The 24,865-nt window shown below is 39.1% G+C and overlaps 1 protein-coding gene across 4 annotated transcripts in view; it reads left to right on the top strand.

Annotated features, from left to right (window-relative positions):
• Positions 1–24,865, top strand: part of POC1B (POC1 centriolar protein B) — a 101,357-nt gene that overhangs the window by 7,329 nt on the left and 69,163 nt on the right. For 3 of the 4 annotated variants that reach the window (XM_032790397.2, XM_032790396.2, XM_032790400.2), the window contains exons 3-8: positions 4,703–4,874; positions 5,724–5,903; positions 7,763–7,870; positions 12,008–12,123; positions 20,906–21,039; positions 22,043–22,111. In XM_032790397.2, the coding sequence (XP_032646288.1) occupies positions 4,703–4,874; positions 5,724–5,903; positions 7,763–7,870; positions 12,008–12,123; positions 20,906–21,039; positions 22,043–22,111 (779 nt within the window). The remainder of the gene's footprint in view (positions 1–4,702; positions 4,875–5,723; positions 5,904–7,762; positions 7,871–12,007; positions 12,124–20,905; positions 21,040–22,042; positions 22,112–24,865) is intronic. The other variant, XM_032790398.2, reaches the window with a different exon arrangement.

Genomic DNA, 24,865 nt, shown 5'->3' with positions numbered 1-24,865 from the left:
CCCCATTTGAATTGAGTATTTAAGTTCATCTACACTGTAATTCTTGTTTTATTGGGTGACTTGGTTACAGCAAGATAACCTTCTGATATAGTTGAGCATTAAGTAGATGAGACCAAATCATGTATTTAACTGTCTAACAGTTCTACAAAAGGTCAAACTGTAACACAGTTCAGTCCTACTAAATCTTGTTAACAATATCAGCACTGCTGTGGTGTTCTGTGGGGGTTGGAGTTCCATTCTAGATGGAACCTTACTGTCTTTGGTAGATGTGATCAATATGGCCAATAACTTTTATTCTGAATTTGACAGTATTGGGAGGTGAGGGAGTAAGTCCAGATGTCTTTATTTACTGCCAAAGTAGTATCCTTGTTTTGAGTGCCCTTTTACTAATAATTGCAGCCCAGAAATGTATAAACCTGGTGCTTGCATAGACTATCGTTCCATTGTTTCATAGAATGTCAGGGTTGGAAGGGACCTCAGAAGGTCATCTAGTCCGGCCCCTTGCTCAAAGCAGGGCCAATCCCCAGACAGATTTTTGCCCCAGATTCCCCAAGTGTCCCCCCTCAAGGATTGAACTGACAACCGTGGGTTTAGCAGGCCAATGCTCAAACCACTGAGCTAGTCTTTGATTCAGATGAAGAAAAGCAAAATATGTAGAGAAAAATCTATAGTTAATTTCTATTTCAATTGCCTGTATCATTAGATACTTAAGTAAAACTGTGGTTGTAATGTTTCTTGAATTAACAATGTTATGACATGAGGTTTGTGCATAGTCAAGTTTTTGCCCTGCTAAAACATCATTGTTGTAGTATGGGCGGATACTTAACTAGAACCATGTTCAAACATGAAGGTGTTCACATATCTCCTGTGGGCAGTGCATATATCAGACCTGCTCATGTTATAAACGGTTTTACAAAACTAGTCTATGGACACACCTGGTGTGTTTAAAGGGTGTAACATGGCAATGTATCATACCTATATAAAGATCAGACAGCATTATACCACACTACATTTTCCAGTGTTGATGCATCCAGTAACACATTACAATTAGGCTTGGTCTACAATGGCTTGGGACATCATATTTAGCCCCTGCCTGGGAAAAGCCATGTTTAAATAGGTATTTTGACATTTTATTTGAATTTTGTAGAACTTAATGCATTTATAATATCTTATTGAGGAAAAGGAAAACATGGTGCAAAAAGGGAAACAATTTTATAAAAAATTCTGTGAAATACTTTGCTTGGATAACTCAGAGAACCATCTTAAACTGGAATAAAGAAACAGAAGAATTAATTTAAAGGTAATAAATATTAATCACTTATGAAGTGCATTTCTTTACAGATAAAGAATAATTAAAATTCAGTTGCAGCTAATATGGTTTCAACACCACTGTTGAAGAGAGAAATTGTTGCTGTTAGCAACATTAACCATAGATGTATTTATAATAATTATTTTCCACCATATTATGTTCACAAAAGACAAATAAGGAAAGAAATCCTGAAATATCTTAATTTATATTATTGTGCTAAAGTGTTGCAGAGGTTTAAGATCGTGTGAAATCTTATGTAGAAGGTACATCACAGTTAGTCCCAATTCCTGGAAGCAGAAATATTCAGCGTGTGTCAGGATCCCATTGAAATTAATGGGACTCAGTTCTCTTTCCAGAATTGGGGCCTTAGTTAGGATGGGATGAGAGCTTCAGCTCAGAATTTCCTTTCTTTTCATTGTGCTCACGTCTATCTATGTTTTTTTTGTTTGTTTGTTTGTTTTTTCAGCTTGATTTAGACCGATACTTATTTGTGGTTATTTAAAAAAATGAGTAAAGCAGTAAAAGGAAGGAGTTAGAATGTAATTTTAAAATATGTTTAATGTCTGAAAACAAGGAAGAGAGCCAGTGCTGTGTGATATGCCAGCTTGTGCTCCATGTGGTTTGTGGGTTATATTTAGTTTAGGAAGTAGTGGCCCAATAAATAATCTGTCCCATTATTTCAAAGGTGGTGAACTCAAATTCTCTCTTCTATAGCCGCTGCCCCCCCCTCCAAAAAAAAGAGACAAAATATTATCAGAAAGGGCCTACTATAAAATAAAATAACGTACTCTCAGAGTTAGAAAAACTTATCACATACCTACTAACCACACACCCTCCAAAGTAGGGGATCCAGTGATAACACCTTGCCTCAGAGACTACCCTTCTTGGCTTCTGGGGAAAGCGGAGATTAGATCCATGGAGAGGACTGTGTAGGCTCTACTGGGGGGCTTATCATCTTATGTACTAGTCTTGGCTTGTGCTGTATATGTCTCTTTAAATTTAGAGCTCTTTTCCACATCTCTTGCCTCCTAAATTGCTGCCCTCACTGGTGCAAGTTGAGCAGAGAAGTGTTAACTTCTTCACATCTTCTGCAATTGCAAGGGTGATCCTATTCTCCCATCCCCTCTTTTCCCACTCGCAGTGAGGAAGGAATTCTTTTTGTTCTCTCCTTTCTTTTTTTTTTTTCCTTTCTGATTATGCCATCCCCACGCACTACACACCAGTCATTCCCTTGCCTTCCCTACCTTCCAAGCACTGACAGAGAACTTTACCCAGGGTGACCAGATGTCCCATTTTTTGGGACTCTTTCTTATATAGGTGCCTATTACCCCCCACTCTCATCCCATTTTTTCACAGTTGCTATCTGGTAACCCTAACCTTACCAGACTGGTCATTTTCATTCAGCTGCTCAGAAACTTCCAGGCAAAGTGTGGGAAACATTTTGCTTAAAAAGTTAAACACATCATTATATAGAATTATGTCCTGTATATGGTCAGCTGTTCTGACTACAAAGGCAAACAAATATGTTCCAGTGCTTGCTGTTATTTAACCAACAGCCTCAGTTTCCCATTAAATTCACACTAACTCAAAGAATGTGCAAAATGTTCAAACTTGAGTACTTAGATTGTTATACCAATATAATAAAAACCAGCAGGATCTTAGGAGAGATAAGGCAAAGATGCCACATTTATTGTAAATATAATAATAAAGCAAAAGACAAAAGTAAGCAATGTTGTTTGACCAATTCCTATTACTACTTATTCCTTACACACACACACACACACACACATTATATATTTTCACACAATCATTCATTCAAGTTCTGTATAGGTGTTACAGTTACCAGCCTAGAAGTTGCTCATGCCAAGTTACTGGCCAGGTATCTTGGTCCAGAGGATGGAGCCTAGTCTGTGTCAGATGCACCTGATGCTCCTGAACGTTGGCAGCAGAATCAGAGACTCGAAGTCCTCAGTCTTTAGAGTTCTTTCTTATAGGAATTAATTCCTATGTTAGTCAATGGGAGCTGTTTCATCCTGCTGTTGCTGACTCAATCAGCAGATGGCACATTCCTGGTGGCTCCACATTGTCTAAAGTGGCACATTCCTGGTGGATTCACATTGTCTAACATTTGTGTTTCTCATCCTTCCAGGTGATGAGGTGGATCCCAGTTTACCCTCCGGGGGTTGTCTGGTGGTTCACTTGACACATTCTTCGGCCGATGAATACTCCCTTTCTAGGCTGGCACCTCCCTAACCATTCATGCACATCAAGCATTCATCAACATACATTCCATATTTTAACCATATTTTAATTTATTTTCTCCACCACTTTCGGGATGTGTGTTAATTCATATGAGACCACGGCCCTGTAATCACAGAGGGTGGGGGTCTGTTTGTTTACATTGTATCAATTACAGCTTAAGGCTAGCATAGTGTTTACATCAAGAACAAAGTCAATTAACTTATTTGTAATTTTTACATAGTAATAGAGTATCTTTCATAGGACAGATACAATCAATGTTTTCTGCAGACAGGAGTTTACAAGTTTTAACAGAAGAACTAAAAGATTTTTGTACTTTGTGAAACTGGGGGGTCACTGTCGCTTGGGGGAATCACTGTTAGTACTTTCTTTAATATCTCTACAAGATACCTAATTACTTTTTTGGACACCTATGTTCCAATTTAGGTAACTGAAACAGATATTAGGCTTGGAATTTTCAAGTACAGCTTTAGCACAAGCCTACCTCTGTGGACTTGGGCCAACACTTAGTGCTTTTTGAAAATCCCACAGTAGAGATGGAACTTTAGGCACCCATCTGTGATGATGTGGCTCATATCACCACTATGACTTTCAATAGCTGTAGATAGAAAAGGCAATATTTGCTAGCCTCTTTCCAGATGTTTTAAATTTTGTTCAACATTGTCAAACCTGTGGTATAGTTATTGGAATATTTACAGTATTTTCATCTTCAAAGTGCTTTTCAAACTAATTTGCTCAATACACCTCAAAAATAATGTCCTTATTTTACAGAGGAGAAAATTTTATAGTGACTTGTCTGAAGTCACAGTGAGCCAACATTAGTGTCCAAATTTCTGTTTAGGAATTCCTGGCTGGCTGGCTCCCAGACTTTGTACTAGGACCACTAGACCAAACCTTTCTCTTGAAACGTTAAATAGATAATAAATTCAGTGGCATTGACAAAATCCACGGTCATTGTTTTTGTAAACATTTTGTGTCATTTGACTTCCATATTTAAGGTACTGTCACCAGTTAAGTATGTAGCTATAATACATGTATATTTTAAATTTGAGTAATTATCAGATTTCTTATTATTTCAAGTAATATAATTGTTTGCTTTTAATGGAAAATAGCTTTCAAATTATTTCTTGCCAGCCTCATCATCTTTGGATAGGTTTCTTATGATATGGAATTTGAAGCCACAGTCCAGAGCTTTCAGATTTGTGGGTCATGTAGAAGCTGTGACCAGTGTACAGTTTTCACCAGATGGGCATCTCATGGCATCTGCTTCTCAGGATCGGACTGTTAGACTGTGGATTCCCTGTATGTGAGTATAACTGAAGTGTATTGGTTATATATTTTGATACTGCAATACCAGTATAGGAGAAACTTCAGATCTGTAGATTATTGCCCCCTTCCCACATCAGGTGGACTTAAGGGATAATGGCAGTCTGCCGGCAGCTGGAAGCAAGGTTCTTCATTCTCCTTGGTTCCTCTGCAGTTCTATAAGAGTACAGAAATTAGGAGGCCTTAGCTCAAGGCAAGCAAGCATGAGTGGGTGGCAGGAGGAGGAAGGCCTAAAATTCATGTGGCAGTGTTTCTTTCAAACTCAAAGGATACATTTACTTAAATGGGAGTTGTGTGGCTAAAATTCTGTGCAACCATTTGCAATTTGGGGGGTAAATGATGAAGGAAGCCAAGACAACACAGCAACTTTTATTCATTCAATCAAAATTTGTCTGTTCCTCTAGAGAAAAATGGTAGTGATTACGAACAAAAAATATTGTAAAGCCATTTTACAGTATAGAGGCTTTTACCTTCACTCTTAAGATTGTTAAATCATTACAATATATTAAAATATTTTTATTTCATTAATTACATATTCTGAACTAAGTAGCAAGGCAAATGCTGGCACGGCAAAGTATTTTTATATTTTAGAGTTATTCATCTAGATAAATAAACTTCTGCTAGATTAGAAAACCTTTTTTTTCAAAATGTCTGTGTGGCTTTGTCTAAAGCCCATAATCAGGTTTTACCAAGAGAGATTGTTCTTGTGTATAGGTGTATTCAGGGAGGAATAGATTAATTTTGATCTTTTAATCAGTGTCAGATTATTATTGAGCTTTATATCCTCTACAAGGTTAATATTGTGTAAAATGTTAACATATATTTTCAGTCATGGAGAATCTTCAGTCCTGAAAGCCCATACTGCACCTGTCCGTAGTGTGAACTTCTCACATGATAGCCAGTTCCTAGTTACAGCGTCCAATGACAAATCAATAAAAGTATGGAGTGTCCACCACCAGCGCCTTTTGTTTTCCTTATCCCAGCACACACACTGGGTTCGCTGTGCCAAGTGAGTGTTGTATTGTGTTCTTTCATAGTGAGTTTGTAAAGGAGGAGCATTATATGCCAATTTCCTTGTTTAGAATGTCAAACAAGGCATTTTATTATCCAGAGGCTGACCAAGCATGCAGAAAAATGTGTAAATGGTAGAAAGCTGTTAAATGTGAATCATGTATCCTCAGGTATATTATTAAAATGATATAAGTTTAGTGCTATAGGCCCAGATTTTTAAAGGTAATTGGGGGCAGCTGAGCTCAGCGTAGAATACCTAACTGATTTAGAAGCCAAAATCCCCTAGCCAATTGCTGGAATTTGGGCTCCTAAGTTCCTCAATCCCCTTTGAAAACGAAATTTAGCCTCCTAAATCAGTTAGGCTTTGTACATCGAGCGCAGCATGCCTAAATACCTTTAAATATCTAGGCTATAATACTTAAATGTATCTAGTTGTTTACTTATCTCTGTACATAAAAAAATTGAAAAAAAATAGATATGGGAATTTTTTTTGAAGAAAAAGTAAGACGTATTTTTATCCTGTTTTTCCTATATTCTGTAATTGTGTTTTGAAACTTATGTTTTAGCTTTTCCGCATACATGCAATTTCTTTCAAATTCCTGTTTATCTCTTCAGATAGTAAGGTTATATAGGGATAGTTAGAAGCCAAAGCAAGTTGTTATTTATCACTTACAGAAATGGATAGTACACCAGAAAATTTCTTTAAATGCACAGTTGGTTGCAGGGTTGAGGCTGTGTTGGTCACAGGATATGAGACTGACCGGGGGATGAGGTAATGTCTTTTATTGGGCCAACTTCTTTTGGTGAAAGAGCCATGCTTTCGAGCTGCACAGCGCTCTTCAGAGAAAGAAGAGCTCTGTGCATATCTTGCACCATCAGAATTTGGCCCAATAAAAGACATTACTTTGTTCACCTGGTCTCTCTGTTTAAATAAAGCAAAAATAGGGCTGGCCCACTACTTAAAGACAGAGTAAATCTCCAAGGACAGTGAGAGGGTGAATTGCCCGTTATTATTCTGCTCGGCTCTAAAGGACAGGTACATCAATTGTTTGATTAACATCAGTATTGATATTGAAAAATATGAATATATTCTGATAGCAGTGCATAATGAAATTCACTATAGAGCACTAGAGGAAAATGGTAAAAAAGAAGAACAGAACAGAAGGCAATCCGATTTGAAAACTCACAGAGGATTACAGAAGTGCAATACTGCACCTGTATTAAAAAACAGAAGTAATGAGTACTGGAGAAACTAGACTAAGTTTGATTCATGGAAAAATTACTTTTAAAAATAAGAAACAAAACCAAAAAAAAAACAGATTAGCCAGTCTGGGAGAGTTTAGGGTAATTATTGATGGATCATTGTTAGTTTAGAAAGACTTACCTAGTGAAAACTCTCAAGCATGTGTACATTTAATACCGCTAAAATATTCATGGTAGAGAAAGCCTTAGTTTAAAATTTAAATGCACAGTTCTAGTATGACCCTCTGTTTCCATTCACTTATTATGTTTCTGCAAATTTCTGCTTTAGACCTAAAACTTTCATACTTGGATTCAGCCTACAGGTCATTCTTCTACCCTCCTCCCCCATTCAGCTGTATCAATGTTTAAAAATATATTTTAGATTTCAGGGGTAGAAAAGGTGTTTTTGTTTTTTTTAATAAATGGTGTAGGAAGGGGTAATCTTTTCTGCCTAGTTTTGTGAACTTGACATTTCTCAGTAACTATAACACCCTTAAACTTAAAACTGAGATTGTCCTAGAAAATACCTTTTAATATTTATTTACTATTCAGTTATCTGTGTTACTGAATATTTGATACTACTTCTTAAATAGAAACCTTTTTTATACTTCACAGATTTTCACCTGATGGAAGATTAATAGCATCTTGCAGTGAGGATAAAACTGTTAAAATCTGGGATGCAGCAAATAAAATATGCATTGATAGCTTTACAGACTATGAAGGGTAAGTGCCATGCAAAAGAAGTGTGCAGAAGTATATTTAACATGATACAAAGTTCATATTTTGTGCTACCTTAAATCAAATTTCACCAACATCTCTGCAATATTTGAAAATAGATGCAAACTTTACTACCAGCAGATGGAAATCAAAGAAATGCAATTTTTTTTTTTTTTTTTTTAAGAAGCCAGCTGTCTGTCTAAATGTGCCCATCTCTTTTTCTGTCTTCAGGAGATGAGACCAAACTCATCTTGAGAAGATGACTGGGTTAGACTTCTGACTACTTTTATCTTTGAATTTTTCCCCAATATTTTCCTTTTTGTTAATTTAGAGTAGGATGTTTGTTAGTGAAGAATTCTTAATTTTTCCCCTCATACTCATTAATTAGTTGATAAGGGGGTTAATATACAGTGTGTTCTGACTTTTTTGGCTGTAGAAAATGCTTTGGTTTCATATTATCCCATATTCTTTTAAACATAAAGGGAGTCAGAGCTTTTGAGATGCATGGAACCTCCTGGAAGAGCCCAATATATGCACTTTATTAGTTTTACTAGTGCTATGCTATCTCTCTCCACCCTTTGTCTGAGCTGAAAAGTACTTTGAGCTCTGCGGTCTGTCACTGTCTCAGTCTTCCTGCAAGTATAGCAGCAACAGCACTTCAATTTTACTATTGAGAGCTTGGGACTTGCTTTCTAGAATTCAATGAGTTTTCTAGGTTTAAGGCTTCAAGCACTCCTCCTTTTTCCTGTTGCTGAACTCAAAGAAGGAAATTTAACCCCTATCCTTAGTAGGATGGCAGAAAGGAAACCAGATTATTTTTTCCCGCCTAGCATGTTTTCTGGGTTTTTTTTTTTTTTCTCTCATTCTTGGTTAGTCTAAGCTGCTTATTATAGTCATCTGCTGTTTTATACCAGTGATGTTCAAATGTGGAAAAATAAGTGTAAACAAATACATAACTGGAGCTTTGGCAGATTCCTCAACAGTCAGACCTCACTGAGCTTTTGGGAATTGTTTTGTTTTTGTCTTTGTTCCTAATCTTGCAGTAGATGCTCAATATAAATATAAGTCAACAGAAGAATCTTTCAGAAATATTACAATTATTAAAATAAGCCAGTTCCTGTACAAAATTCTACAAATCTATAGCTGAACCCCCAGCACTTTGTAGCCATTGACACTGTACAAAATAGTTTTAACCTTCCTCTATAAGGACATTTGCTAGTACATCAACTCTTTGAATAATCAAGATGATTTGACCCATTGCTGTTCAATGTATAGTCCTTCATATTTCTGTGCAAGGGATAGATCATGTTTTCCTGAAGCAATCACTGTAATGGAACAGGAATAGTGGGCTCCCAAGTGTCTTACCTAGACCTTTGATGCTATAGAAGCCTGCTGTGAGTGGGGGGCAAGGTAGTGTGGGGCTTTTCTTTGGTGTAACAATAAGAGTTCAGAAGCTGGAAGGGAACTCCAGAAGGGAAATCCCTTTTCCTAATTTTTTTCCTTTTGCTGCTACGATTGGTGATTATTAGGGACACTTGTCGCTGCTGATGTTGCCATGAGAAGGCAGATTGTAAACTATTCTATTTTTCTAGATACTCTTCCTAGGTCTATTCTGTTCATTTGGTACATCTGTGTGTGCTCCCACTGTCTGAGGGGACTTGAAGGGATGTTTGATAACATCGGTTCCTTAGTTGGAATTTGTGTTTTCTAAGTCTCTGTGCCAGCCAAAACCTTCCGTTCCGTTGGTGGAGTTAAGACTGTCTTTTGTCTAAGTATTTTCTTTAGAATATATAGCATTTTAATTGCTCTGAAAATCCAAAGTCCCTAACTGAGCAGAGCCTGTCATCCAGTGTAGCAGGAGTGTTCTGTCTTCCCCTAGAATATCATAGAATATCAGGGTTGGAAGGGACCTCAGGAGGTTGTCTAGTCCAACCCCCTGCTCAAAGCAGGACCAATTCCCAGTTAAAATATCCCAGCCAGGGCTTTGTCAAGCTGAGTCTTAAAAACGTCTAAGGCCCACTGCAACTTGAGACCATTACTCCTTGTTCTGTCATCAGGTACCACTGAGAACAGTCTAGATCCATCCTCTTTTGGACCCCCTTTCAGGTAGTTGAAAGCGGCTATCAAATTTCCCCCCTCAATTTTCTCTTCTGCAGACCAGCCCCCTAATCATTTTTTTTCCCCTATTTCTTCCTGTTGATTAGGTGAATTTAGATCCATGACTAGAACTAGATGAATGTGAAGAACCCAAATTACCAGGTAGCAAATCACCGTATAATGACTGCTTGGAGTAACTAAGTCCTGGAACTCACCAGGGGAGAGGCAATTCTTGATTTAGTCCTAAGTGGAGGACAGGATCTGATCCAAGAGGTGCATATATCTGAACCACTCAGTAATAGTACCTGTAATGTAATTAAATTTAACATCCCATCACCAGGACTAGATGGGAGTTTTGAAGAAATTCAGATATGAAATTGCAAAATTACTAACTGTGTTATGTAATCTATCATTTAAATCTGTTTCTGTGCCAGATGACTGGCAGCATACTAGCTATCATCCAATTTTTTAAAAAGGCTCCATAGGTGATCCTGGCACTTACAGGCGTGTAAGCCTAACTTCAGTACCACACAAATTGGTTGAAACTATAATAAAGAACAGAATTAATGATCAGATACATAGGTAAATAAAATATGTTGGAAAAAGTCAACATGGCTTTTGTAAAGGGAAATCATGCCTCACCAATCTATTAGAATTCTTTGAGGGGGTTCAACAAGCACGTGGACAAGAATGATCCAGTGGATAATAGTGTACTTTAACATTCAGAAAGCCTTTGACAAGGTCCCTCACCAAAGGCTCTTAAGTAAAGTAAGCAGTCATGGGATAAGAGGGAAGGTCCTCTTGTGGATCAGTAACTGATTAAAAGACAGGAGGAAAAAACAGGTATAAATAAATAGTTTTCACTGTGGAGAGAAGTAAATAGCAGTGTCCCCCAGGGATCTGTACTGGAACCAGTGCTTTTCATCCTATTCATGAATGATTTGGAAAAGCGTGAACAATCAGCTGGCAAAGTTTGTAGATGATACAAAATTACTCAAGATACTTGAGTCCAAAGCTACTGCGAAGAATTACAAAGGGATTTCGCAAAACGGATGACTAGGCAACAAAATGGCAGATGAAAATCAATGTAAATAGATGCAAAATAATTCATGTGGGAAAACATAATCCAAATTATACATTCAAAATGATGGACTCTAAATTAGCTATTGCCACTCAAGAAAGAGATCTTGGAGTCATAGTGGATAGTGTTCTGAAAACATCTGCTCAGTGTGCAGCGGAAGCTTTTTTTTAAATGCTAACAGGATGTGGGGAACAATTAGGAAAGGGATAGGTAATAAGACAGAAAATATCTTAATGCCATTGTATAAATCTGTGGTATGCCCTCGTCTTAAATACCACATGCAGTTCTGATTGCTCCATCTCAAAAAGGATATATTAGAATTGGAAAAAGTACAGATAAAGGCAACGAAAACTATTAGGGGTATGGAACAGCTTCCATATGAGAAGAGACTAGTACTATTCATCTTAGAAAAGAGACAACTAACATGGACTATGATAGAGCTCTATAAAATTGAGTGGTGTGGAGAAAGTTAATAGAGTGTAACCTTCCCTTCACATAACACACAAACTGGGGGAACCCAGTGAAATTCATAGGAAGTTTAATACACGGAAGTGCTTCTTCACACAGTGTACAGTCAACCTGTGGAACTCATTGCCAGGGGATGTTGTGAGGGCCAAAATAGAGCTAGGTTGAAAAAAGAATAAGATATGTTCGTGGAGGATAGGTCCATCAATGGCTCTCAGCCAGGATGGTCAGGGATGCAACCCCATGGTTTGGGTGTCCCAAACTTCTGATTGCCAGAAGTTGGGAGTAGATGATGACATGGATCACTTGATGATTGATCTGTTCATTCCCTCTGAAGCTTCTGACACTGGCCACTGTTGAATGATCCATCTAGTCCAGTATCCTTTCTTCCATCTAACCCAGTATAGCCATTCTTACGTTCTTATTAATTCTCTTGAATTATAGCTATTGCTGTTAAAACAGCAAAACTCATTAAATCTATTTTCATGATTTCCATCTAGGTTTGCAAACTATGTTGATTTCAATCCAAGTGGTACATGTGTAGTTTCAGCAGGTTCTAATCATACAGTGAAGCTCTGGGATATTCGAATGAACAAGTTGCTGCAGCATTACCGAGGTAAAAGCTTACATAGCTCATGGTAACTAAACCTGTTTACTTAATTCTTCTATAATTATATTATAAATTAAATTATATTAGAATTTCTTTAAAATCGAAGCAATCAAATGTCTTGTAACATTAAAGGATAGTTAAGGGAATATTTCTTATTTACATTTTAGTGTACCTTGATCTCATTTTATACTGCTGAGAATACATTTCCTTTTCCTTTTCCTTTTCCTTCTGCTAATTCTCCTTGAGAGAAGACTGATGAAATTATGCCCAAAATGGAATTATAAAGTGGCCACACAAGGTTTATTTCATTCAGTTTAACAGTTGACATATGAGGTTTTCTTGGCAGGAAATCCCACTGCCTCTTGGATTTGAAGACAAATGCTATTTTCTAGTTTTTAATGCAGAATCTTCTACCTGGCCATTGTGAAAGTGATATATGAGCTAGACTCCTCAATGACAATAAACAGCTATAAGAAAGTTGTTGCTTAATAACAGATATTGCTTAATAACAGCTAGCTCTGAGAAAGTGTGGTCCAGTGGTTTGAGCGTGAAATTGGGAGTTAGAGCATGGGACTTCTGAGTAGTTCTCTGGTCTTGGACAAGTTACTTATCCTTTCAGTGTTTGGCTTTCCATATAGATGTTGCAAGTAATAGTTAACATTTGAAAAGTGCTCTAGAAAATAGTTATGAAAAGATAAGTATTTTTATTATTTAAATAAGGCAGAATGTGGGAGAAATAAATGGGATGAAAATTAACGTTCAAGTAGTTTTCATATTATGTTGAAATCATACTCTGAATTTCAAGTTCTAGTCTATCGTGAGAAGATACAAATTTAGGAAAGACTGGAGATATGGAGAGGGGACAGATGCATGATGGGGGATACTGTTCTAAATAAAAGTTCTGAATTAGTAGCTGAAAGCTCATCCTGTGGCATGGGTGAAATTCCTAAACGTGTGTGGCAAAAAGCTGATTAAAAAAGGTTCTTGTTTCCATGTGTTGTGTTGTACAAACAGCAACATTACTCCCTGCATGTTCCCCAAAGTTTGTACACAGAGCAGCCCTCTGGTTGGCAGCACAACCATCTCCTTGTTACCCCACATAGCTGTTACTCGCACTTTCTCTGATCAACTGTCACATTTCAACCACCATGGAACCTTTGAACTCCAGGATTCCATCTGGTTCTGACAGCCCCACTGATGCTTGAACCCTCATGATATTCCAAATAAAAAAGAGCCATCAGCCATGATTCTAGCTGTTTCACTTCACAGTGATTCACCAGACATGCTAAGCTTTAGGGCTGTAGCCCACAAAAGCTTATGCTCAAATAAATTTGTTAGTCTCTAAGGTGCCACAAGTACTCCTGTTCTTTTTACACAGACAGAGTGACAGTCCTGGAAGATTTGTGTCGATTTTGTGCAGGTGGCAAATGAGCAGTGTGCGCTTCTGTGAGGGTCTCTGTGTCTGTTGGTTGTGTTGTTCTGTAAATGGTTTTGAAAAACTGGCAGTTGGGCCAAGTAGTCCAGCTTCTGTGCAGTCTTCCTCATACAACCAATTAAAGTGTTGCATAAAAATTAGGTTGAAAACCACTGCGTTACAACTGTGGTCCCCAGACCTTTCAGGGTCCGCAGACAATATCTAAAATTTCCAAAGGGATCCACACCTCCATTAAAAAATTTTTTAGGGGTCGGCAAATGAAAAAAGGTTGAACACCACGTGTAAGGATGGCAGTTGGTTGAATTAACTCTGATATCACAATGGTGCAGGTCTCTTGGCATACCATAGACACATGTTTTACTATAGCTGTACTGCACAGCTATAATTAGTAAAGTCAGAGTGGCTGAGAACTTAAAAATTGGATGGTAACAAACTACAAAACTCAGTGATAATTTAACTTGGTGATATTCTGAACACAAAGGGTCCTCAGTCATTCTAGTCTACAGTGACAATCCGTGAATCTTATTAAGTAGGTGTTATTTTTCTTGTCTTCCTCCTTTTGATTTTCAATATATTACAATATGAAAGTTTTAGAAAACATACACATCTGTGATTAATAGCATAATTCAATATTTATAGAATATCAGCTCCCTATTAATGGCTGGTTTACAGCACAAATTTAGGTAGACGGAAGCCACCTTACATTGACCTAATAATATATGCGTCAATACTACCAGGTTTCTTCCTCTGACTTAACTCATCTGTGACATCGATTTAATTACTCCGCCTCTGTGAGAGGCATAGTGCTTAATTCAATGTTGATGGGTCAACAGAGAGGCAATGTAGACACAGTGTTGTATAAGTTGACTGAATTTGTCTCCAGGAAGTGTTTTACTATGCTCTGCTGCGACTGCTCTGGAGATCATTTTCAACTCTGCTGCACAGGAGCCAGGTACACAGGAAACAGTCCCTCCGTTGTTAGAGCCCTGGGAACTTTTGAATTCTCATTTCCTGTTTTGATCAGCGTGGAGAGCTTGCCAGTCCAGCTGTTCATGGCAACTCAATACTTCACACACACTCCAGCCTGGAGTACACAGGAGGTGATGGATCTTATTGGTCTGTTGGGAGAAGAGTCTGTGCAGGCACAGCTCCAATCCAGCCGAAGAAATGTAGTCATCTACATGCACAGGGCATGGGAGAGAAGGGCTACAGCAGGGACACGCAGGAGTTCCGTGTAAAAATCAAAGAACTTGGCAGGCGTACCAGAAGACAAAGGAGGCAAACAGTCGTTCTGGTTCTGCATCACAGACATGCCACTTCTACAATGAGCCGGATGAGATTCTCAGCGGCAACCCCATCGCTACCCTCAAACATCACATGGATACCTCCCAGGAATGTGAGTCTTGGGCTATCTCAGGCAACAACGAAGAGGGCATCCTGGACAAGGGAGAGGAGGAGAATGGGAGACAGGCAAGCAGTGGATCCATTTGCCTCGAGAACCAGAAGCTATTTTTAACCTCAGAGCCCAGCCAGTCACAGGACAATATGGTAACTGAGCATGATGCCAGGGAAGGCACCTCTGGTTAGTATGCAATTCCAATCAAACTGTAGGGGTTACATGCTCTTATATTTTGTTTAATCTTATGAAAAAGTGAGGTGCAGTGGATATCTGCTTCACAGTGGCTGCTCCGGCTACATAGAGGGTGCCCTCCGGAAAAGACTGTCTGTGCACAGAGAGAGCCTGGGAATCCTCAGTGGAGATCGCTAGGAAACTTTCTGGGGAGGGCTGCCTAACTTCTTCTACCATGGTAAGACACTTGTTCCCATGGCACTCCAGTATTTACTCTGCTGGCATTGCAATGTAAGGACCAGGTCCGTTCACAAACGCTTGCAGCATCTGCTATCTTGCCACCTCTGTTTCCTTCAGGAGACTGATATCACATAAGGTCACCTAGGGGAGATGGTGGAAGTTTTCATTACGAGTGCTTGTACCGCAAATGTTAGAGCATCCGATCCACCACCCATGGTAACTTCTGGGCCCCTCAACTACACTTCCTTTAACATGCTGATGGTTTTGTTGGCAGGGATCAGTGCTGACCTCACATTCTGCAAGTCCAGGATGACTATTACCAGCAGCATTAAGAGCAGTGGGGAGTGGGCTTCTGTGCTCTTGCGACCACAAACCCCTGCCCCTCCTCCTTGGACAAAGACCGCAATTTGGGAGGCTTAATGCTGGTCCCTGGTCTCAAAGCAACGTCCATGTTGCTAGGGGGAAGAGGCATGGTCCACATGTACTCCCAATGTGGGTTTCCCACAAGTTGCAGCACCAAGCCTGCGCCCAAGCCACTGAGCTGGGTTCACCATGGGTGAAATAGCAAATCGGTTTGTTGAATAGCTAGGGATTCTGATTATGTTCTGGCTTGAACCTGAGTGTAATAAGGGAGTGATTTTTAAATAGGAACCTTGAACTAGACCCGTGATATGCACTGACAGTGGTTGCCTTGTGCTTTGCGTGCCTTACAGTGGAAAACTTGCCCTTTAGCACATCCTCCACATCAGCAGAGAGACTTTCACAGATTAGAAGGCGGAAAAAGAGAAAACATGATGACGTGTTCAATGAGATAATGAATGCCTCTGGGACAGCTTATGTGGCGCTAAGAGCCTGGAGTATTTCATTGTCTGAAAAACTGGACATGGACATGGAGAGCATCCCAGGAGCATGAGGGTGGCATGCAGGATGAGATGCTGATTATGAAGGACCAATCAGACATGTTGAGGCATCTGGTTGAGCTTCAAGAAAAACACCTTGAGGCTAGACTCCCTTTGCAGCCTCTGCAAAACTGCCTGCAAGCATCACCCTGTTCCCAATCCCCCTCCCCTAAACATTCCAGAACGTGAGGTGGGAGGGAAGTTCAGTATCTTTTTCACTCAATTTTGGGAGAGGGTACTAAGAACAAACGGCAGCCATTCAAAGATTTTTGATGGCAAGACTACTGTGCTTTCACAGACAAGCTGACTTGGTTTCTTCCTTCCCAATTTTATCACATTGTTTGCCCAAGGTTAAATTATTTTCCCAGTCTTTCAGTTTCTTTATGCTTGTGCAGTAAAAATCAATGTTTCAAGAATGAAATGTTCTTTATTCCAATCGTGGGGACTTGGGGGCAGGAGAGGGGTATAGGGAAACTGATGCAACTGGGGAATGGTATGGGAAGGCACAACGCAAATAAGTGGTGCACATTACTGTGGCTCATTACTGAAACAGGTTTTCAAACCCTCCTGGAGACGCAGAGCTCCTTGCTGGGCTCTTCTTCTTGCCCTGGTATCTGGGTGCTCAAAATTGGCTGTGAACCTATCTGTCTCCATGCCCCACTCCTGCAGAAACTTCTCTCCCTTTGTCTCACAGATATTATGGAGTGCACAGCAGTCAGTGATAATAATAGGGATATTGCTTTCACTGAGGTCTAACCTAGTAACCAAACTGTGCCAGCAATCCTTTAAATGGCCAAAGGGACATTCCACCACCAGTCTGCACTTGCTTCACCTATTGTTGAACCATTCCTTACTGCTGTCCACGTGGCCACTGTATGGCTTCATGAGCCATGGGAGCAAGGGGTAGGCTGGGTCTCCCAGGATTACTATTGGCATTTCATTGTCATCAATAGTTATTTTGTGATCTGGAAAGAAAGTTCCTGCTTGCATCTTTCTGAACAGACTTGTGTTCGTATAGATGCACGTCATACACCTTTCCTGACCATCCCACCTTGATGTTGGTTACATGCCCCCTGTGATTCACCTGCATTTGCAACACAATTGAAAAGTATCCCTAATGGTTTATGTACTCTTTGGCTTAGTGGTCTGGTGCCAAGATAAGAATATGCATTCCATCTATTGCCCCCCATGCAAAGCCGTCCACTATATCCCGCACGTTGCCCACAGTCATGACCCTTTTTAGCAGAAGTTGATTGATGGCCCTGCACATTTGGATCACAGCAGCTCCCACAGAGAATTTAGCAACTCTGAATTGATTCCCTCCTGACTGGTAGCAATCTGGAGTTGTAAGCCACAGAGCAATTGCCACTCGCTTCTCCACTGTCAGAGCATGTCTCATTTTGGTGTTGCTGCATTAAGGGCTGGGGAAAGCTCTGCACAAAGTTCCTGGAAAGTGGCCTTCCGCATTTGAAAGTTCTGTAGCCACTGTTCATCATCTCATAGCCACATAACCAAGCGATCCCAACTGTCAATTCTTGTTTCCCAGGCCCAGAAACGGTATTCCACTTGTGCTCAGCTGCTGCGCAACTACCAGAAGTAACCGGGAATTGTTTCTGTCTATGGCTTGCAGCTGGGCTGCTTGAATGACATTGCAATGTTCCACGCTGTGGCTCCTGTCTTGGCTCAGGAAATACTGCAGGATAAGGCACAAGGTGTTTGTAATGTTCACAACAAGAATGCACATTTGACCGAGGTCCCTGCTTCTCGGGCTATTGCATATATGTGGCTAAGCCAGGTTTTCGAAAAAAGACACAAGAAAATATGGGTTGTTTGCTGTTGATATCAGGGGAGAGATGGAGGAAGCGAGATCATTTATTTATTTATTTTATTTATTTATTGCAAATCGACAGCATGGAGTTTATTTGGTCGCTTCTCTGGGGCGGGGCTGGAAGACTGAGCCGGGTTCAGCTCTAGACAGTGGGGTCAATACCCTAGAAACACAGTGGGGGGCGTCCCCTCCCCCAGCGATCGGGAGGGGGGTCGCCCATTGCTGAGATGGGGGCAGGGGAAGCAAACCTTGTGAGCCAAACCAGCAGGCAACATGCAAGGCCGAAGCCATGTTCACATTCCTCCCTGTGACAATGTTTTGGTCCCATGAGGTGTTGCAAGCCCTTCCCATAACCCTCTGCAGCTAGTTACACTGTGGAATAGCTACCCGTGGTGCACTACTCTGTGCTTCAGTGCAAGCGCTGCTAGTGAGGATGCACTCCACGGATACAACTGACCAACTTATTTACTGCAGTGTCTGCGTGTCGACTTGACTTAACTTAGTAGTGTAGACATGCCCTAAATCTATTTTCAAATGTTTAGAAAACAGCTAAAATACAGACATCTCCTTTTCTTCCTCCAAAAACAATTTTTCCTTAAAAGTCATAATTTAAATTTTTTATAGTGGCATGACTGCTCAAAGAGGCTTTTTTGTGAGTAGAATTTAGTATAAAACAACTTTTTTCTATTTTTGTAACTATTACAAATGGGTAGTAGCTATTTTTATATTGAAATTCACCAAGCAATTAGCTTGTAGCAAAGAACTAATATTTTCCACCAAATAGGCACATTTTAAAAATTATTAAAAAGAGCTGAAGTTAGTGTGATACTTTGTTTATAAGGGCAAGGAAAGGAGCTTTTTAATCTGTTTTTTATGCCTGGGCCACCATCCTCATGGCCGAATAGGAGGATGGGCTCTATTCAGTGTCTATTGCCACTCGGTAAAATGGGCAGGTAGTGCAATGTGCTGATTGTCCAGCTGCAGTTGGTTTAAAGTCAGTAGGATCCAAGGAAAGTCTGTGCATAGTCTCATTGAAGTTAGCTATGTGCCAAAGTATTTTGCTACATCAGGATGTGACAGTGTGATTAATATGACTCAGTCTCTCTTCTCCAAGAACAGAAACTGACAGTACAGAAAACAATAATGTAAACATTTAATATTTATTAAATACAGTGAAACCCTACTATAACACGGTGATTGGGGTTCAAAAAATTGGATTGCGGTAAATGCGGGGTTGCGTTATAGCCAGGTTTACCATTTCAAGCTGGTCGGTTTCAGGCTGGTCAATTTCTCTTGGGTAGAAAACGACTTGTGTTTGCAAACGGTCCATAACAGTAACTGAAAGGGTGCAGCTCCAGCAGCGGAGGCTCTCAGCCATGCAGCGGGAGAGGGAAACAGTTGGGGAGAGCAGGGGAGACGTGCAAGGGGCAGAGGAAGAGCAGGGAGCACCTGGGGAGGAGAATGGCTCTTCTCGCCAAAAGAAGAAGCGGAGGTAGTGGGGAAGAGGCAGTGGGGAAGGCACATTCCATGTTTTGTTTTTGTTTTGTTCTTCGGTGGCGCTCCAGCCTCTTTTTTTCCCCCCCTTTTTTCCCCCTTTTTTGTGCTTCTGCGGCGCTCCGGTCGGTTTTTTTGTGGTGTGTGTTTTGTTTTTGTTTTGTTTTGCTTGGGGCAGCCAGAGCCACCTTATGATCGCCTTATATTCGAATTCACGTTATTGCGGGATGCGTTATAGCGGGGTTTCCCTTTGTCTTTTCTATATGTTGTAGACAAAATGTAACATTGAGTCACTAAATTTTGAGCTTTCAGAAGAATGCCATTTGAGTTAAAAACTGCAACATATTTCAACTTGGTCCCTTTGAAACTGTCCTATAATTTTACAGACTCTGAGAAGTTGCTATAATCTTAAGAATTCATATTTATTTTATTTTGAAAAGCCCCATGTGAAAGTCAGCTTAACCATCTGAGTCTGGCCAATAAAAGACGGAACATTCAATGCTAAGGCTTTTTTTCATCCTAAGCTCATGTTATTGGGTCTAGGTACCAGAAAACACACTCACCAGTATGTGATCATAAAGAGTTTAGGTTTGAAATTAACCACAGAAAATAGCCTTTGCTTTGGATTGCTTTATATTTTTGGGTTTGTCAAACTCTTTAATATTATGATTTTTAACATGCTATATGTTAGTGTCTGAATTCTTTCTGTCTCTTGGTAAATTTAATACATGATGTCAACAAAGCTTCTCTTACACCATGAATGCTTGTTGTAATCAATGAATTGACTATGATTACTATAAGCTGCAATTATACTCAGATACACCGCTACCTCGATATAACGCCACCCGATATAACGCAAATTTGGATATAACGCGGTAAAGCAGTGCTCTAGGGAGTGGGGCTGTGCACTCTGGTGGATCAAAGCAAGTTCAATATAACACGGTTTCACCTATAACGCGGTAAGATTTTTTTGGTTCCCAAGGACAGTGTTATATCGAGGTAATGGTGTATTTTTTCTTTGTTAAATTAATCTTTTAAAATGACTTTAATTCCCCCTACTAATTGGAAAGCAAACAAGTCTGCACCCTTTATTTTAATAAAAGCATTAATTACTTTAGCATCTCAATTTTTCTTCATTTTGTAATTTTTCTGTTGTATTGGCATGGAACTGAGTAACTGCTTTCTTTCACATTTGTTTTTGTTTTCTCTCAGTAACGGAGTTGATTATTGTTTTGAGCACTAGAAAACAACTACTATAAGAAACATAGATTTTATTTTCAAGAGTTAGTATCAACATCTGAATTTTGTCTCTTGTGAATTAGTTCACAGAGGAGGAGTTAATTGTGTATCATTCCATCCTTCTGGTAACTATCTCATCACTGCTTCTACTGATGGTACCCTTAAAATTATGGATCTGTTAGAAGGAAGACTTATATATACGCTTCATGGACACAAGGTATAGTAGTACTTAATAGTTCTTTTTTAACTGAAATGTTAGTAGATTTTTATCATATCAATATGTTTAATTTCATTAGAGGAGAAATAATACACTTGCATAATGTACTAATGATGGCAGTTATTTGCCAGTGCATGACATTTTCAGTGGAAAACAAACTCTTACAGTAATGCAGCTTCTCAGAAGTTGAGTGAAATTGCATGACCTTAAGTGACAGTCATGCCACTACAGTGTATGTGCTTAGTGCCGTGTAACAGTTTTCATATTGAATTAATATCTGAAATCAAGAGGGTTATGTTCTTCAGTCATTTGCAGATGAACAACTAATCATCTAGTAGATAAGTACATGTGCTATATAAATCTTCTGAAGTTAACGGAGAAGTGAGTGACAATCTTAATAAGAACCTCCTATCACCACTTTCCTTTTCTCTCTTCCTCCTTAATATGCAGCAAGCCCTACTTTCTGATTGAATTATTTATGATAAAAATATCAAAGTAAAATAGATATGGGAAATATAGTACTGTTTAGAATAATGAATAATACGGCAATAATCTTGACCTAATATTTTCCTGTGATTTGTACTATTCATCTTTCACTCAACCTTAATTTTGTAGAAATCATCATTGCAATTGGACTATTTCTCATTAATTGTTTTCAGTGTTGTTGTAGGCATGTTAGTCTCAGGATATTAGAGCGACAATGTGGGTGAGGTAATATCTTTAGTGAACCAATTTCTGTTGGTGAAAGGGACCAGCTTTTGAGCTGTACAGAGCTCCTCCTCTTCAGAAAGTTTGAAAGCTTGTCTCTTTCACGAACAGAAGGTAGTCCAATAAAAATATTACCTCATCCACTTTTTGTCTATCTTATTAGCATTAGAAAGTTGTTGCAGTTCTGGAGTTTTGTTGAACAATAGATAGCTAGCTATATTTCAGTGTAAAGAGAGAGACTGTAATAGAAATAAATTGTTTTAGCACATTACTGAACTTGCTTTTAATTTTACAGGGACCTGTGCTTTCTGTGGCCTTTTCCAAAGGTGGGGAAAAATTTGCATCAGGTGGAGTGGATGCACAGGTTTGTTTAAAAACTTGAAGTTCTATATAAAACAATTTATTCTTTCAGTATTTATTACAGTGAGTGAATGAGTTAAATAGTGTTTTGAAACATGAGAATTACAACATGAGAATTACAGTAGACTTCTTTGATCCATTTTGCATGTTTTTAGGAATTGTTTCTAGGTAGGCTTATATACAAGTTTAATTTGTGATATCTTATACTATTTTTGTTTTGTGTAATAAAATTACATTTTTACATTCACCAGTTCCAACTGAGTATTACAGTAAAAAACAGGACTGCCCTCAATTTGTATTTTATGAGTCCCATATCCTAAGAAAGACACCAGAAGTAATGATTCAAGTTCAGGGAAACAATGTGGATCATAATACAGTAATTCAAACAAAGCTTTTCTATTCAGAAGTACACAGCAGGAAAGTAATTTTGCTGTTACTAGTGTGCTTTGGTTAAAGATGATGATTTTGATGATGATGCACACAGAATACATATAGCTACATACATGCTCTGTTTGCTAGGTTGGCCCTTCTAATTAGAGGAAGGTACCTAGTCTGTTAGTGCACAAATCAATCAGATATTAGAAAATTTGGCCTGAGATGGGGCAAAATCTGTTTAGATTATTGTTCTGCCAGTTTAAATTAGCCAAAGCACTAGATTTCATACAGAGTATCAGTTTAATATTTCCAGGCAAAATAAGTTTTATTAAACCAGTAAGTCATATAATTAATCCTTATCCCAACTGTGGGTGCAGTAGATTGTGCCACTGTGGGTAAATCTGGTTACTATGAAATGCCACCATATCTGGTCTTAGAGCTGGTTCTCCAGATCTTTACATCGTAAAAGAATAAAGGGGCACAATTAAGGAAGATAGAAATCATTTAGCACTTGGATTAGAACTTTATAGTCTGTAAAATGCTTCCTCAGTATTAGATGGCAACAACAAAAAAAGAACAAAATGTGTTTTGGGAGCCCATAATGTAGGCACAGAGAACAGCTTTGTGGAAGTGACACTCCGGGGAGTTACTACAAACATGTTTCATATTTTGTTGGGGAAAGAAAAGGGTGGAATTTTACTCAACAACTAATAGAAAACACAGCTCGAAGGAATAAAGTTCAGACTAAAGACTTGGGTGGTATTAGAAAGCAGACACCACTGTCTTACGTAAGTGCAATCAGATGCAAAGAACCAGAGATGTAGCTTCATGTGGCACCTTTTCTAGAAATGAGTTGGGGAAACTCAAAGGATATAAAAGAACTGCTGACATGACAATGAATTTGCAACAGCAATCAAAAGACTAGCAAATATTGTAGAGAAATTAACTCTAACTGAAGCAAGGATATTGATGCTGGAGGATTTTGCTAGTAAAAAAGATTGAAATTTGAGGTGGAAAAAATTTGCAGAAAGACACGTGGTCAAATGAAATCATTATGAAAATGAAGCTAGATGTAACAACTAAAATATTTGAGCATGAAAGGAGGAAATCTTACCAAATTTGTGCAAATACTTTTTCACTTTACTATGTGCTAATTAAAGACTACAGTTCGGAGGTGAAAAAAGCACACCAAATAGTGGTATAGTGAAATTGTTATGGTAAGCTTAATAGTCTTCAAAAGATACGAAGTTCTTATGAATTTACCTGTCAAGGAACACAGCGCTTTATTTATCCATACATCTCAAGATGATGAATAGGGCACTTTGCATCTCTTGGAGCTATTAGCTCTTCATAAAGGATAAAACATTTTAATCTACAGCTTCTTGAGCATTTATTCAATGACAAAAATACTCCATTATTTCAATGGGAGTAGAAATGGCTAAAAATAACAATGCTGATTTTTTAAAAAAAAAAAAGAAAAGAAAAAAGAAAGTAGCCTATACCTTACATTTTGCTGCACAAGAGAAGTGAGTCAGACTTCAGATCTGAAAAATTACTAGGAATTTTATTTGCATTAAGGAGCCAAAACAGAGTTAGCAAAAATAATTCTTAAAGGGCTCAATGTAAAATAATTATAATTAATAAACTAATTAACAGATTTACATGGAAATTCTGAGGAGCGTGTTTCTTACTCAAAAGAATAAGTGCTGTTCTGTGGAGGATACAGTACAGTATTCTGTGAGGGGCATATAAACCCTCTACTGTAACGGCCAGGAAAGGGTGAATGGGCAGAACAGTTACTTCCCAAGCTGTGACTAAGCTGAGTTGAGATAAATGGCTGTACTTGGCGAGAAGAGCCTCTAGAATAAAAGAAAAGAGAACAAGGAGGAGAACTCCCAGGAAAAAGAATTTAAAGAGACTTCCCAAGCAGTTTGAGAATGCTCATGGTGCAAGGGGCTACATACAGCCAAAGAACTCAAGGGGACAGTCGCCTTGGGCACGCTGGCAGCATGCAGCCTCTTGCATCAGCCTGACAATGGGAAGTGGCACAGGGAAACAGCAGGGAGTCTATGGAAGCGCTCTAGCTGCTTAATAAGAGTCCCTGGGCTAGAACCCAGAGAAGAGGGAAGGCCTGGGTTCCCACACTAATCTTCCAAAGTTATCAAACCTACAGTGGGACTGCCAGGTCATTAGACTTCTGCTTTATTGGAGTCTTTATTATCCTGGAAGGGATAGGACTATAGATGACCCAACTGGAGGGCTGAGTCATAAAAAGAGGTGCAAGCTACCTCAGGCTCAGAGTGAGCAAGGATGGGGGCACCAGAGATGGAAGAGACTGCTAAACTATGCTCAGCCCAGGGAGTTACACTGGCCAGCCAGTGAC

Source organism: Chelonoidis abingdonii, chromosome 1 (genome assembly GCF_003597395.2).
Source record: "Chelonoidis abingdonii isolate Lonesome George chromosome 1, CheloAbing_2.0, whole genome shotgun sequence".
NCBI lineage: Eukaryota > Metazoa > Chordata > Testudines > Testudinidae > Chelonoidis > Chelonoidis abingdonii.
This window is presented reverse-complemented; position numbering and strand designations above follow the sequence as displayed.